Source organism: Pelodiscus sinensis, chromosome 5 (assembly GCF_049634645.1).
Source record: "Pelodiscus sinensis isolate JC-2024 chromosome 5, ASM4963464v1, whole genome shotgun sequence".
Taxonomy (NCBI): Eukaryota; Metazoa; Chordata; order Testudines; family Trionychidae; genus Pelodiscus; species Pelodiscus sinensis.
In genome coordinates this window covers 41774767-41790952 of record NC_134715.1, presented here as the reverse complement: position 1 = coordinate 41790952, position 16186 = coordinate 41774767, and the positions used below count along the sequence as shown (strand labels likewise).

Here is a 16186-nt window from a genome sequence, read left to right as displayed (position 1 = left end):
GGTAGAAGGGAGACCAGCACAATTGAGGTAATGGATTTCAGGAAGGCAGATTTTGATAAGCTCAGAGAACTTGTAGGTAAGGTCCCATGGGAAGCAAGACTGAAGGGAAAAACAACTGAGGAGACTTGGAAGTATTTCAAAGGGACGTTGTTAAGGGCCCAAAAGCAAACAATTCCGCTGTGTAGGAAAGATAGAAAATATGGCAAAAGACCAGCTTGGCTTAACAAGGAGATCTTGCATGATCTCAAAATAAAAAAGGAGTCCTATAAAAAATGGAAACTAGGACAACTAACAAAGGATGAATATAGGCAAGCAACACAGGAATGCAGGGGCAAGATTAGAAAGGCAAAGGCACAAAATGAGATCAAACTAGCTACAGGCATAAAGGGAAACAAGAAGACCTTTTATAAATACATTAAAAGCAAGAGGAAGACCAAGGACAGGGTAGGCCCACTGCTCAGTGAGGAGGGAGAAGCAGTAACAGGGAACTTGGAAATGGCGGAGATGCTCAATGGCTTCTTTGTTTCGGTCTTCACCGAGAAGTCTGGAGGTGTGCCTAATGTAGTGAATACAAGCAGAGAGAGGGTAAGTTTAGAAGATAGGATACACAAAGAACAAGTTAAAAATCACTTAGGAAAGTTAGATGTCAGCAAGTCACCAGGTCCTGATGAAATGCATCCCAGGATACTCAAGGAGCTGATAGAGGAGGTATCTGAGCCTTTAGCTTTGATTTTTGAAAAATCATGGCAGACAGGGGAGATTCCAGAAGACAGGAAAAGGGCAAATCTTGTGCCCATCTATAAAAAGGGGAATAAGAACAACCCAGGAAACTACAGACCGGTCAGTTTAACGTCTGTTCCAGGGAAGATAACGGAGCAGGTAATTAAGGAAATCATATGCAAACACTTGGAAGGTAATAAAGTGATAGGGAATAGCCAGCATGGGTTTGTGAAGAACAAGTCATGCCAAACTAATCTGATAGCTTTCTTTGATAGGATAACGAGCCTTGTGGATAAGGGAGAAGCTGTGGATGTCATATACCTAGACTTTAGTAAGGCATTTGATACGGTCTCGCATGATATTCTTATTGATAAACTAGGCAAATATAACTTAGATAAGGCCACGATAAGGTGGGTGCATAATTGGCTGGATAACCGTAGTCAGAGAGTTGTTGTTAACGGTGCTAAATCCTGCTGGAAAGGGATAACAAGTGGAGTTCCTCAAGGGTCTGTTTTGGGACCCGTACTGTTCAATATCTTCATCAATGATGTAGATATTGGGATAGAGAGTTCGCTTATTAAGTTTGCAGATGATACCAAACTGGGTGGGGTTGCAACTTCTTTGGAGGATAGGGACATAATTCAAAATGACCTTAGCAAGTTAGAGAAATGGTCAGAGGTAAACAGGATGAGGTTTAATAAAGAGAAATGCAAAGTGCTCCACTTAGGAAGGAACAATCGGTTCCATACATACAAGATGGGAAGCGACTGTCTAGGAAGGAGCATGGTGGAAAGGGATCTAGGGGTCATAGTGGACCACAAGTTGAATATGAGTCAACAGTGTGATGCTGTTGCAAAAAAAGCAAATATGATTCTAGGTTGTATCAACAGGTGTGTTGCAAGCAAAACTCGTGAAGTCATTCTGCCGCTCTACTCTGCACTAGTTAGTCTTTTCCTCAGCTGGAGTACTGTGTCCAGTTCTGGGCGCCACATTTCAAGAAAGATGTGGAGAAATTGGAAAGGGTACAGAGAAGAGCGACAAGAATGATTAAAGGCCTAGAGAACATGACCTATGAAGCCAGGCTTCATGAACTGGGCTTGTTTAGTTTGGAAAAAAGATGATAAGGGGGGACATGATAGCAGTTTTCAAATATCTAAAAGGGTGTCAACAAGGAGGAAGGAGAAAATTTGTTCCTCTTGGTTTCTGAGGACAGGACAAGGAGTAATGGGCTTAAAGTGCAGCAGGGGAGGTTTAGATTGGACATTAGGAAAAAATTCCTAACTGTCAGGGTGGTCAAATATTGGAATAAATTGCCAAGGGAGGTGGTGGAATCTCCCTCTCTGGAGATATTCAAGAATAGGTTAGATAGACATCTGCCAGGGATGGTGTAGACGGAGCTTGGTCCTGCCTTGAGGGCGGGGGGCTGGACTCGATGACCTCTTGAGGTCCCTTCCAGTCCTATTATTCTATGATTCTATGATAGTAGCTATTGAACTCCCAGAGGCAGGCCTTCAGGTTATGGTAGAAACACAAGGTCTTAGAAGATCACAGAGAGTTGCTCTACTGGTAGGGTGAAGTGGCCCCAGTCAATTCAGGGTTCCTGATTTCACCCATATTAAAACCATGTCTGGTCTGGATTTCATTATAATCTAGTAGGTTAGAGCACTTGTGGTTGCCCATATGAGTGCCATCAGGGCTAAGAATCAGCTCAACATTGGATAATGGATGAGTTGAGGTGACAGACAGCTTTCCTGAAACACAATGCACATAGCTCATTAAGCATTCGCAGCTGAAGTGACTGACTGGCCAAATATTCTACACATCTTGCAATGTCAGTAAGAATGGGATGGAGGCTTCAGCTGTCCCTGCCCTCCCTAAAAGGCTTGGGCAGTCCCAGACAGATGTGGAGATTCGCCCTCAGCCAGTCCCTTTCACCTAAGCACTGTATTATTTGTAAGTTTCTTTCTCTGTCAGATACTAATCATTCAGTTATACATTTAATTCCTGTATTGGGAAAGGAAGAACCCCCTCCTTGAGTATCTGAATATTCCCAATGGCACCTCCACCAGAAATCATAGAATACTAGGACTGGAAGGGACCTCAAGAGGTCAAGAGGTCCACAACCTCCCTGGACAATTTATTCCAGTGTTTGACTACCCGGACAGTTACGAACTTTTTCCTAATGTCCAACCTAAACCTCCCTTGCTGCAGTTTAAGCCCATTGCTTCTTGTTCTATCAGCAGAGGCCAAGATGAACAAGTTTTCTCCCTCCTCCTTATGACACCTTTTAGATATCTGAAAACTGCTATCATGTCCCCCCTCAATCTTCTCTTTTCTGAACTAAACAAACCCAATTCTTTCAGCCTTCCCTCATAGGTCATGTTCTCTAGATCTTTAATTATGGTGGAAGAAATGAAGGAAGAAAGAGGGACACACATAAAAGTACATAACATTACATCAAACACCACCCCATTTAGAATGCAGTGTGCTTATTCTGTTTAAGACAAATCTAGTACAGTGTTAACAACATCCAATTCCACAGTATTCATTAAGCAGTAAGACAAAATATATTACCTGATTATGATTGCCTGAGAAAATGGCTATCACAATCTCTCATGGAAGACATTAGTGTTCAGATCATAAGGAATATAATTATCTCAGGGCAACCATAACTTAGAATTACAGAACGCTTAGTATAAAGCGGGAAAAACTATGTTTTCCAACTTGTGTGCTAGCAGGAGATAAAGTTGATTATTTGTAACGTGCACAGTAGCTTTAGTCATAAATTAAGTTATTCCTCCGAGTCAATGCTCTTTTATGACACATTAATATGTTTGGCAGTTCAGGTTCCTGGAGATACTAAATCTATATCGGAGGCACAGTGAGGGTGATACGCGCCCAGGGGGTGAAGGCAAAATCTGCGCCCCTCCCCACCCCCCAATCATTTGTTACTACCTGTGGGACTTGATACAATCCAATCTGTGCTGGGAGACATGTGAACAGAGTGTTTGCCGGAGTGGGAGCCGGTCTCTGTAGAGCACCGAGCAACATCCCCGGCTTTGCTCGTGTTCTTCAGCAGACAAATGGGACATGTAGGGGGGCTCAGGGCAGGGGGTTCCGGTGTGAGGAAGCAGGTTCGGGACGGGGTTGGTGTTTGGAAGGGCGAGGGTGGAGTTAAGGAGTAATATGCAGGGGGCTGAGTTCGGGGGTGGAGATGCAGGAGTCAGGGATGGCAGTGGGAGGTGAAGGGCTCATGGCAGGGCACTGCAAGGCAGGGGTAGCTTATCAGGGTTGGCCAGTGGCAAATGTGATGCAGCTCTTGCAATGGATCCTCATGGGGGCAAGGGACTGCTGGAGCCGGCCCCGGTTTCCATCTACTCCCCTCCAGCAAGTGAAGCCTTAGCTCTAGGGGCCGGCCCTCGCCTGTAACGGCCCCTGCAGCTCTTGGGGATTGCGTAGCTCCAGGGTCTGCCAGGCCTGCAGCCCAGCCTCCATCCCTGAACTCCAGCTGCCACCCCTCCATCCCCCGAATTCAGGGTCGCCATGGTGGGGTTGCTCCAATCTCGCACAGAGTGTCAGCATAAAAAGAAGTCGGGTCTCACTGTCTCACCCAGACTGTGGTGAATAGGCTATTCACAGGCAGCTAAATTGGTGCCCCCATAGCATGGCACCCGGGGACAACTACCCCCCTCCCCAAATCACCGCTCGCTATGCCGCTGCTCTATATGGAGCTCTCAGAGGCACTGTAAATCATGAATCAGCCCAGGAGATTTACTGTATCATTTGACTTTTAAAGAGTTCTAACCAGAGGCAAGCTGACAGATTCATGGCTTGAAGTTGCTGAGTTCCATAAGCAGACTTGCCATCTTGGAAAGCTGTGGGATTTGTAATTCCCAAAATGACATCAGTGTGTCAACACTGAGCAATATAGCTGACACTATAGTCACTAGGGAACACGCCTTAGAGTGGCATAAGCAGAGCTCAGGATGAATCAACTCTAGGAAGTGAAAAAGAAGATTGCTACCTGGGAACTATATGAATAACTCTTATCACTTGCTTTCACAGAGAAACCTATTACAGCTTTACACTGCCAGGAAAAGCAGCTGCTTAATCACAGCAGTATTTCTTTCACAAACAAGCTAACATGATTGTCATCAACCTGCAGTGGGGAATCTTGAATTGCCTCATGAAAAGACTAGCTAGCAAGGACAGAAATGAAAGCATCAGATTTGATTATCACTGAATTTGGGGAGGGATCTGAACTTTGCAGGTAGGCCTGTAGGGTAAACTGAGGCAGCCCATGGTATTTTGCTAAGAACCCCCATTCAATCCTAAATCTGAGACGGGCCTGTAAACCTCACAAGCAGACAGTTAGCATGACCCTACAAAAGGCACAGATGCCCTGGCAACCACATTCCAAGGGGCCGCATCAGACAAGAGAGACTGATACCAAAACAACCCTGCTAACATGTTTTGCTTTAATCCTAGATAATGGGCCCATAAACTCATGGATCACATCAGCGCGAGGTGCCAGTAACCTCTTCACAGATGCATCATAATTTAACCAGATGAAAGTTTCACAAGGCATACCGGAGAGGTCGACAAAGGCTTCCCTTGTCGACCACGGCATATCTAGACTGCCGCGCTGTGCCGGATCAGCTGATTGTTGGCACAGCGCGGTGGCCATGTTTATTTTAATGAAGCGAGGATTATTTAAATCTCCGCTTCTTTGCCTATGCCAAATAAACTATTTTACGTGGCTCCGTCGACGGAGCCATGTAGTCTAGACATAGCCTTAATGCATACTTTAAGAACAATTAAGATTTCCTTTCTTCTTGGCATCTTTCTTTATAATTACCTACTCCACCATAAACTTTGAAATATGATGCTTATTAAACTACAAACAAGCATGAAATGGTTTTTGACAAATGAAGTAGCATTCAGAATCAGTTCTTGGTACATCTTTGAACACCGAGAATAGGGTGCATTCAGATGAAGACGCAGGAAGGCAAAAGCATACTTGCCCTGTTTACCCCCAAAGATTATCCTTGGCACAGCGAGAAAGAAGCTATAACACAAATCTCAGCTAGCTAACAAATCAAAGGTTTAAACACCATTCACTATGCTCACAGAAAACAGAGTCAGGGTTTTTGTTTTGAATCATAGTACATAATTACTAAGCTACCAAAAATATTGTGAAAAAGCTTGTGTTTAGATACACCAAACCCTTCCAAAAGCACACTCTGTTCTTAATTATTCTCATGTGCTCAGGCTGTGATAAATCAGTAACAACAACAATAGTCTTCTAAACTTATAAAGGACCAAGTTCTGGCTCTCTCTATAGGGATAATACACCTAAATGAATCTAAAACAAAAATAAATGAGGCTTTATAAACACCAATATTTAAAAAGGGCTTTAGAGGCGATCCTGGCAATTACAGACTGGTAAGTCTAACTTCAGTACCGGGCAAATTAGTCGAAACAATAGTAAAGAATAAAATTGTGAAGCATGTAGAAGAACATAATTTGTTGGACAAAAGTCAACATGGTTTCTGTAAAGGGAAATCCTGTCTTACTAGTCTGTTAGAGTTCTTTGAAGGGATTAACAAAACATGCGGACAAGGGGGATCCAGTAGATATAGTATACTTAGATTTTCAGAAAGCCTTTGACAAGGTCCCTCACCAAAGGCTCTTGTGTAAATTACATGGCCATGGGATAAGAGGGAAGGTCCTTTCTTGGACTGAGAACTGGTTAAAAGACAGGAAACAAAGGGTAGGAATAAATGGTAAATTTTCAGATTGGAGAGGGGTAACTAGTGGTGTACCCCAATGGTCAGTCCTGGGACCAATCCTTTTCAACTTATTCATAAATGATCTGGAGAAAGGCGTAAGCAGTGAGGTAGTAAAGTTTGCAGATGATACAAAACTGTTTAGGATAGTCAAGACAGAAGCAGACTGTGAGGGACTCCAAGAAGATCTCACCAAACTGAGTGATTGGGCAACAAAATGGCAAACGAAATTTAATGTGGATAAGTGTAAAGTAATGCACATCAGGACAAATAACCCCAACTATATGTACAGTATGATGGGGGCTAATTTGGCTATGACCAATCAGGAAAGAGATCTTGGAGTTATCGTGGACAGTTCTCTGACAACTTCCACACAGTGTGCAGCAGCGGTCAAAAAGGCAAATAGGATGCTAGGAATTATTAGGAAAGGGATAGAAAATAAGACCCAGAATATCTTAATGCCCCTGTATAAAACTATGGTATGCCCACATCTTGAATACTGTGTACTGAGGTGAGGAGACCACATCTAAAAAGATATTTTGGCCTTGGAAAGGGTTCAGAAAAGGGCAACTAAAATGATTAGGGGTTTGGAAAGGGTCCCATATGAGGAGAGGTTAAAGCGACTGGGACTTTTCAGTTTAGAAAAGAGGAGACTGAGGGGGGGGGATATGATAGAGGTCTATAAAATCATCAGTGGTGTGGAGAGGGCCGATAAAGAAAAGTTATTTATTAGTTCCCTAAATAGAAGAACTAGAGGACACCAAATGAAATTAATGGGGAGCAGGTTTAAAACTAATAAAAGAAAGTTCTTCTTCACACAGTGTGTAGTCATCCTGTGGAACTCCTTGCCAGAGGAGGCTGTGAAGGCTAGGACTATAATAGAGTTTAAAGAGAAGCTAGATAATTTCATGGAGGTTACGTCCATAAAAGGCTATTAGCCAGGGAATAAAATGGTGTCCTCGGCCTCTGTCTGTCAGAGGCTGGAGAGGGATGGCAGGAGACAAATTGCTTGATCGTTGTCTTCGGTCCACCCTGTCTGGGGCACCTGGTGCTGGCCACTGTCGGGAGACAGGATACTGGGCTGGATGGACCTTTGGTCTGACCCAGTACGGCCGTTCTTATGTTCTTATTTATGCAGATCTCCAAATAAAGTAAACGGAATTTGAGTGAGACAGACAGAAGCATCTGATAAGTTATATCTTAAGTCAGTCCTAGTCTGAGCCTAGCAACACTACAGCTAAGGCTAATATGCAATTACTAGACAAAGCCACTTTTTAGATAATCATAACCATAGTAATAACATTCCTTTCAGGCTGACACCTTCCAAACTTGGTCTCAGAGTGGCAGCGGATATGTTTTTGCTAAGTCTGACTGTATATGATCCTCCACGTTAAATATTCTTGTGTGCAGAGAACAAAACTTTGATAAATTGTTTGAAATTGAGACTCTGGGCCTGATTATGGTCTCATGCTATTGTCATTCATCTAAGTATGTGGCTTCATGTTCAGAGGTGCTGAACACCTGTTTCTTCCCCCAATGTCAGTACAAGGGGTGAAGACGCCATATTTCTGAGAATCAAGCCTTTTTTTTTAATATATAAAAGGTACCTGCCCACTGGCTGGATTGTGGCTTGAATGCCACACCCCACAGAACAGAACGCACTGAAGCCACCGCACTCCCAAAGCAACACTGGAACCTCTTGTCCCATCCATTAGGATGGAGCAACAGATTACACTGACCTTCTCTGAGCCACTAGAGGGCCATGAGCTCAAACTCCTCCCTATCCACTTTTCAGAACCCAGCTCCTGGGCAGCAAGCAGGAACAAAAAGCTTTTGAAATCCCCAGGGACCCATATTTTTAAACAGGTCACTAAGTGCACCATCACTGAGCAGCAGCTCAGTTCATGGACCTACGAATCTGGGTGCATAAGTACAGATTTCAATTCTCATAGAGACACGTTGCTTATTATATGTTTGGAAATGGGGCAGCTTTGAATCATAGGAAGGTGCTCTATCAAGGGAAGAATTATTTAGAAATATTAACCTTTAAGAATTAAAGACTTAAGAAAGTAGTAAAGTATCAGTCTACACTAATCAGTTTCATTATCCTGGTGAGTGTCCTGTCTGAGAAGTGTTCAACTATTCTCTGGAAGGCTGTAGAAGAGATCAGAGTCCAAGAGAGGGAACCCAGGAGGGAGGATTCCAGAGCGAGACACATTCATGCAGGAGAGGAAAACCAAGCCAGAAGACAAGATGAGGAGGTGGAGACTAGGGATATGAATGGCTAACTGGTAAACATTACCCTTACTGCGTGATGCTTAATGGTTATGGTTAACCGGCTGGGGTTGAAGCAGCCCCCCACCTTCACGACTCACAGAGGGCTGCTCCAGCACCATGGGGCCCACCACAAGCAGGTGGTGCTCCAGTCCACTTGGAGCGGTCCCTCAATCCACAGCAGGCCCAGCTCAGCCATGCTGTGGCAGAGGCGCTTCAGCTCACCCAGAATGCATCGCCCCCCCCCCACTCCGGTCCACAGTGGGCCCAGCCTAGCAATGCTGTGGCAGGGGAGCCACTCTTGTCTGCCCACCCTCATTTAATTGGTTAACCAGTTAAACATATCCTTTAAACTAAACAAACAGGATTTTACATTCTTAGCGGAGACTGGAGAGGGGAATGAGACTGGAGAGAGAAACCTGAGATAGGGAGTGATGAGCAAGAGGTGCAAGGAGAAGGTGGGGACTGGAGATGGGGGAACAGAGTGGAAAATGAATCTCGGAAGATGGGATGTGGAGGTTGGAGAAGATAACCTGAACTTGTGGAGATGCTGAGGATAATTAAGCTCATCAAGCAGCTGAAGACTCGAATAAGTTTCAGAGTAGTGGAGGCCTATTGTGACATGAGTAATTACTTCTTCCTTCATGATCTCATTTTTCTGGAAGACAAAATTAGAGACGTAAATGAATCATCAGGTTGAAAACACAATATGTGTTAAATAAAAGTCAGTAGGCTAAGAACATAGAATGTCTGAACCAACTAAGACAAGCAGAAGAACACCCAGGGAACTATACCTTGTCAATTAAATAACTAGGGACAAAATAAGGTAATAGGAATATTGAGATGAGGTAAAGAGCAAGTCAAACCATGGACAGCACATGCTGCATGGGAACTGGTTCCTGCAACGTAACAAAGCAAATCCTAAAATGTGTGAAAAAATGAACACAAATCAGACATCAAGAATGGCAACATAGAAAAAACCAGTAGGAGAACATTTTAACCTCCTGGGAAACAGTTAGACTTGAAAGTTGCCAAGCAAAAAAAAATTAAAAAACAAGCTTTTACAACATGAAACTGCTGAGCTGGAATTAATATGTAAATGTGACACCATCTGAATGGGTCTGAACAGAGACTGGGAATGGCTCTCTCATTTAGGTATTCCCACCTTTTTAATCCACATGCACCTGATTGAATTAGCTCTGATGTAACACTCTCATCCCTGCAACCCTATCTGTTTCTTCTCCCCCTCCCCCCCCATGCATCTAATGAAATGAGCTGCAACTCTTGAACCTTATGCTGTAACACAATTTTTAATCTTTATGGTGCCACTGGACTCCTCGTTGTTTTTGCTAAAACAGACTAACACAGCTACCTCTGAAACATGCAATGAGATGTTTAATGTATACACAAGGGAGGGTAACTTGGAGCTGTGATGCACCATCCATCCATACCTGATGTGTTTCAGTCTGATCAACTGTGTATGGTATTGCTATTTGCCAAATAAAGACATCTGAGTGGCAAAGCCTAGAGTCAAACAGAATTCTTGGGAAGCTGAGTGGAATCCCAACAATCAGCATGGTGGGAAGGGGAAGAGGGGAGCTTTTGGAGTGAATAACTCTTCCGTTCTGCATCAGCCTTTTTACTGATGTTCTCCTGGCCCTACGTAGAGTGAGCTGGACAATGAAAAACACCGGCTCCCATTTCCACCTACTCGGGGGTCCAAGGAGCATGAAAATATCACAAACTTCTTCCCAAAAAAAAAAAAAAAAAAAAAAAAAAAAAAAATTCTCAAAAAAGGTTAATTAAATTGTAATTTAGTTTGCACATAAATATAGATTACTTAATGGTAAAATTATGTTATGTCATCAAGAATGGTGGACACTCAGTGCTCTTGTACCGATGACCAACCGATAGGGAACCACAAGTCTGAACAATTTTGGTGCCAGAATTTTTATTTAAAACATTGCAAGCAGAGTTTCTTGAAACAATAAGGGATGAATCCAAACCATGTCAGGAACACTTGGGTATTTTCATTCCACTTGAGCTCATGTTTATTCCTTTCAGCAGAAACATAATGCCTTTGCAAACACGAGTATCACAATAAAGTATCCCACTCCTGGGGTCAACACAGGTAACAGGCATCATTCAATGCAGAAAGCAAAATTATAGCACATGAAAGTGTGTTAAAAAGAGGTCTGCATCCTCCTACCAAATTCTAAAGATTCCTATAGTGCAAGTTTCTTGACATACTTTGTTATTCAAGAAATCACATGTCTTTGCTGAGTGACATTACTGATTTTTAATGAAATTAGAAAGAGGTTTTCTTAAATTTTATTTAAACTTGCTTGGGAAAGAATTTGGTTTCTTATTTATCGCACGAAGATGGTCCAGAAATTAGAAATCCCATGTTCTACTCCTGGCACTGCCCATGGGTCTCTGCACCTCAGGATGACCTCTCTCTAAAATAAGTATAATAAGGCCTACTTCACAATTAACGTCTGCAGAGTACTTTGAGATTCTGAGGTGAGAAAGGACACAAGTGAAAAAAAGTTACAACTGAATTGGGTATGCTGAGAAAAAAGCAAGCACTCTTTTACATGAGATGTGAAAGTAAATGCACTAGCTATTTTACCCTACATGTATTAATCTGTTACAATATCAAGAGACTAATGGAAAGTCATTATTAAAGATTAGTGAAACTAACAAACAATGTAGAGCGCATTTAATTTCTATCAAAGGTCTAAAGTCAATTTCATTGAAAAAAAATAGAACGATGAGAAGAAATTACAATATAAACTATGCCTGGTTCATGGCAAATTATTCCCAGGTGAGAGGTGATAAAAGAGCAATAAGAACTCACACAGAGGAAGGAGAGAGGTACGAGGGTAGGGGGAGGGTTATATGTTGTGTTTTATAGCATTTAACATTCACACTAGATATGGAGCCAAACCATAGTCCTAGACCAGACCCCATCTCTTATTCCAACCTTGAAGCAGTTTGAATCTACATCTGATCCAAATTTGAATTTTGCTGTTTAGCCATCTTACTGCAATTGGCCTATGCAGAATACATACCTTGAATTCCTAGGAAGTTCGAACCTGAATTTGAACTCCGTGGCTCAATCTCCTTCTTTAATTTTTGGTTGGTATAAAAGAAAAATGCAGGAGAAAACATACTTTAGAAGCATGTCCTTAACCTCACTTGTTGCATACTTTTACCATTATCAGTCTTTGATGAATGGAAGCCCATAGCTGAAATACTAGCTCCATTAATGTCAGTGACAAAACTCCAATCAACATCAATGGGGCCAGGATTTCACTCCAGGCATGCTGGGAGCTATCCCAAAGACCCACAGAACAAGCATTCCCCATATTTTAGATTACTAGTGTGGTAAGTGTCCCTTACCTGTAGATTTGTTTTAGGGATTGTGCTAATGAAGGGAAATGCTCTTCATTTAAGAATGGTCAGCAGACCATCTTTCAAATTCTGCAGTAAAATTCCCTTACCCAACAGAATTGTAAGCTTAAAATCAGGTTTCCATGAAGTGTTTAGAAGCTGTCTGCAGGATATCAGCAAAACCGGGTAGCCTTCAGTGTCCTTTAACTCTCCCTACTCTTTTAGCTACAGTAATTGAAAAGAGGCCCGCAGGGCAGCAATGACAGTGGGTGTCAAAAGGTTAAGGGCACTGACAAAGATAAATGGAAAAAGAGAAGCCTCCAGGTGGTAAAGAGCTGTTTATACATAGCAATGCTGAACATAAAAGAATGTGGAGAAGTATTGTCTTGTGCCCACTATTTGGTTTACTGCTGTTTGCATGAAAAGCCTCAGGAAAAAAAAACAATGAATTCTTCAGTATTTAAATGTCAGCATAGAGTAAAGGCAACAGTAACAGGCTCTCAGTATACTGCAAATCATTACATGTTTTTCTTTGAACAAACATATTATGACACTCACTAACACAGATTTAAAAGTACATTTTAAAGCACCTGAACCTTACCTCCTTTTGTAGGTTCACTTTTTGCCAACATTCGGGCCAACAAAATGAACCACAGACACAAAACCAAATACTTGTGACTAACTACACAGTCTGCACTGTAAGCAGTTGATTAGAGGCACTAATGCTCAGATTTTCTCCAACAATTGAGTAGTGGGTCCAGTTTGTGTAGTGAAAATTTTGAAAATTTCGTGCTGAGTCAGTCACACAAACCACCAATAAATCAGCAACTCCCCTAACTGGCAGATCATACTTATGTTGCAGACTAGAGTTTTTACCTGGCATTGCACAGGTCCTTGTGGGGACTCAGTATAAGGGGTGGGGAGGTGCAGCAGTCTGGGCAGGGAGATGCAAGGTGCAGGACTCAAGGCAGGGGGTGCAGAGCAAGAGACTCCAGGGTTCAGGACAAGGGACTCAGGACAGGGGGTGGGAGTGCAGGAATCATGACAAGGGGAAGAGGGGTGAGGGAGATCAGGGAAGGGGGATCACAGCAAGGGTGGGTGCAGGAATCAGGGCATGGGGACTCATGCTGGAGGCTTAGGAAAGGTGTCAGAGTCGGAGGGCTTACTGGTGGATGAGTGTAGCACTGCTCCAGCTGTTGGAACCAAAAGTTTTATATTTGTATTTTAGGTTTAGCAATATAATTTAATGATGTAGCAATAATATAGCAATATAAGGTGTATGTTAATACACATTTCATTAAATTAAGTTTTTAGTTAAATGTTTATTTCTTTGTCCTAAAGTTTAGTGAGTTTAGTAGATGGGCCTAAGTAAAAAGATAGTTTTTGATATTGTGTCTGTGTTAATGAGACTAGAAGAATGTCTAGAAGGCTAAGGTCTTAATTGTTTGATTTACAACGCCTTTTTGCTTTGCCCAGTGTAGATATTGATGCTATGCCCTCCCTTGAGAAGTCCTTGTAAAAGATTGTTTGTGTGTGAAAGAGGCATGTATGTTGAGATAAAGATGCAAAAGTTATTGCTCAGAACCAGATGGCCAAAGGAGGCAGGGTGAGCGTGGGCAAAAACGAGACAGCCTGGCGTCAAAGAAAAACCATCTATAATCATTGATGCGGATTCCTACTCATAAGACGATCAGATATTGGCAGATTGACAGCCTTAAAGCAGAGCTAGCACTCTTGAAAAGATGACTGATTACAGGATGAGCTTTGGAAAATGTTTTGGGAACACTGACGCCAAAGATAACACTCTGGTCATGGGCTGACACAGTGAAATCCATAGACTTCAACAGATAAAAGGATTATAAAAGCAGGATGCCTGGCTATGGAACTTTGGGTTTGTCTTGCCACCAACTCCAGAAGAGCATCAACCAAGGCCCTGCTCTCCCTCTGTGTTCAATCTAGCTGGCCACTAGACTGATACAGAATCTGTACTGGTAACTATAACATCGTCTGGTGTGTGTGCGTGTGCATGTGCATTGCAATTGTTGTAGTCTCAATAAATGCGGCGTACTGCCTTTTCCCCCTATAAAAGATCTTGTGTGCTTCGTTTAAGCAGATAACACAGCTGTAGCTCCTCCCAGGGGCTAGGGTTACATACCTCCCAGGGGGCCCAGGCTGCACTACCCAACTTCCCTTTCCACGCCTGCAGCGGAGGGGGGGCAGGAGAGAGTGGCAGGGACTGGGTAATTACTGTACCAAAGAAAGCTCTCTCTCTCTCTCATAAATTATGTGATTTAAAAAGGGACAAACTTAAAAGATGACACTTCTGTCTCAATTATGTTTACTTTTTATTGGTACAAGTAACTCCAAACATCACTGTAAGCCCAGGGGTGGGAGGCTTCCGACCCACAGGCTGCATGTAGTTCATCAAGATTAGCCCCTGGCAGGAAGCGTTGTTTACCTTTTTTTAAACAAGTGGGAGCTGGCTGGGAACGGCAAACTGCAATCACTGGTTGCTGAGGGGCTCCATGCCTACAGGACTCCATGCTCAGGTAAACAAAGCATCCACCCTCTAGTACAGGGGTGGGCAAAAGGGCGTCCGCGGGCCTGATCTGGCCCACCACGCAGGTTGATCCGGCCCACGGAGGCCTTGCCGCTCCCTGGCCAATCAGGGCCTGGGGGCAGCGCATGAAGTTTTCTCCGCCCGAGCGTGCCACGCTTAGAAGCGCCATGCACTCCTGGCAGGGTGGGAGGAGACTTTGCGCACTTCCCTGCCCCCAAGCCCTGATTGGCCTGAGGGCAAAAGGGGGAGCGTGCGAAGTCTCCTCTCACCGCCAGGGGCATGGGCTCTTAGGGCGAAGCTCTGGGGGAGGGCAAAGGCGCCTTCCGGTGTGGCCTGGGGCTGCTTAAAAAAATTTCTGAAGTGGCCCCGGCAAAAAATTATTGCCCATCCCTGTTCTAGTAGCTTACCTCGGACGAGCTGCGTGCAGCCAGCGCACCTGTGGTTCCCCACCCCTGCTATAAGCCAAAGTGTGACTGGACAGAAATTTTTTTTCCTTCTAATTTTCAGTTTGCTTATTTTCTGCATTGGACAGCTGATACTCATTGATATGACACCCTCTTAATTGACAATGGTCACGTAGTTTTTTCCTGAAGTTATGCCAGTTATATTAGCATGCAAAAAACCCAGACAATAACTTCTAGCCATTTTCATTTATAAATACACATAGCTACAGAATATAATTTACTCCCTCAGTTCAACTGCCTTAGACAACAGCTTTCTTCTTCCATTTTATTTATAAAAGTAGTATCGTAAAGTACATTTATGGCCTACTAATTTATCAAACAAGATTGCTCAGTTTAGCAAAGACAAGTATTGCTAATAAAACCTAGCTCCAGCTCTACAGACTTTGTGTCCCTTAGTCTATAAGTAATGAAATTCACCATCTGTTCAACTGTGTGTGGTTTTCCCTCCCCCAGTTTTTCTAATTGTTTTGCAGTTAGCCAAGCTAATCATGACATAGCCAGTAAAGGATTCAAACATTCATCAACTGACAGCAAAATAAGACATCTGGAAGAAAAGTAAGTGGCACTTCATAACTTCTCCTGCATAGTAAGAGCAATGTTAGCAAATGGAAAAACAAGAAATGCATTTCCATTGAATGAAGAGATATTGTTTAACATCATCAGTTACATGGCACTACAAAATCAGCTAGACAATAATTGTTATAAGAAATCTATTTTATTTTTGCCAATTTATTCCCAGATAGCCTATGTTCAACTTTTTTCTTTCATCAAAGGAAGTACAGACCAAAGGCCATTTGCAGCGTGTTGTAGCTTTGTCTATTGATTATTAATCTATTGGCTCCTAAAAGAGAAGATATTTCCAGCTGTAATGTTGCCAAGCATACAAAGTGCCAGCTATGAAACATGGCATAGTGCATTCATTGATGAAGCAGAGGCCTTCTAGTTCCTTGAAGCTCAATGAAATAATTTACTCACCCAACTTA

The 16186-nt window shown here is 42.9% G+C and overlaps 1 protein-coding gene across 1 annotated transcript in view; it reads right to left on the bottom strand.

The window, feature by feature from the left end:
- Window positions 1-16186, bottom strand: part of FREM3 (FRAS1 related extracellular matrix 3) — a 63305-nt gene that overhangs the window by 23394 nt on the left and 23725 nt on the right. Inside the window, 1 exon segment of the mRNA XM_075929189.1 lies at window positions 2285-2471. Coding sequence (XP_075785304.1) covers window positions 2285-2471 — 187 coding nt within the window.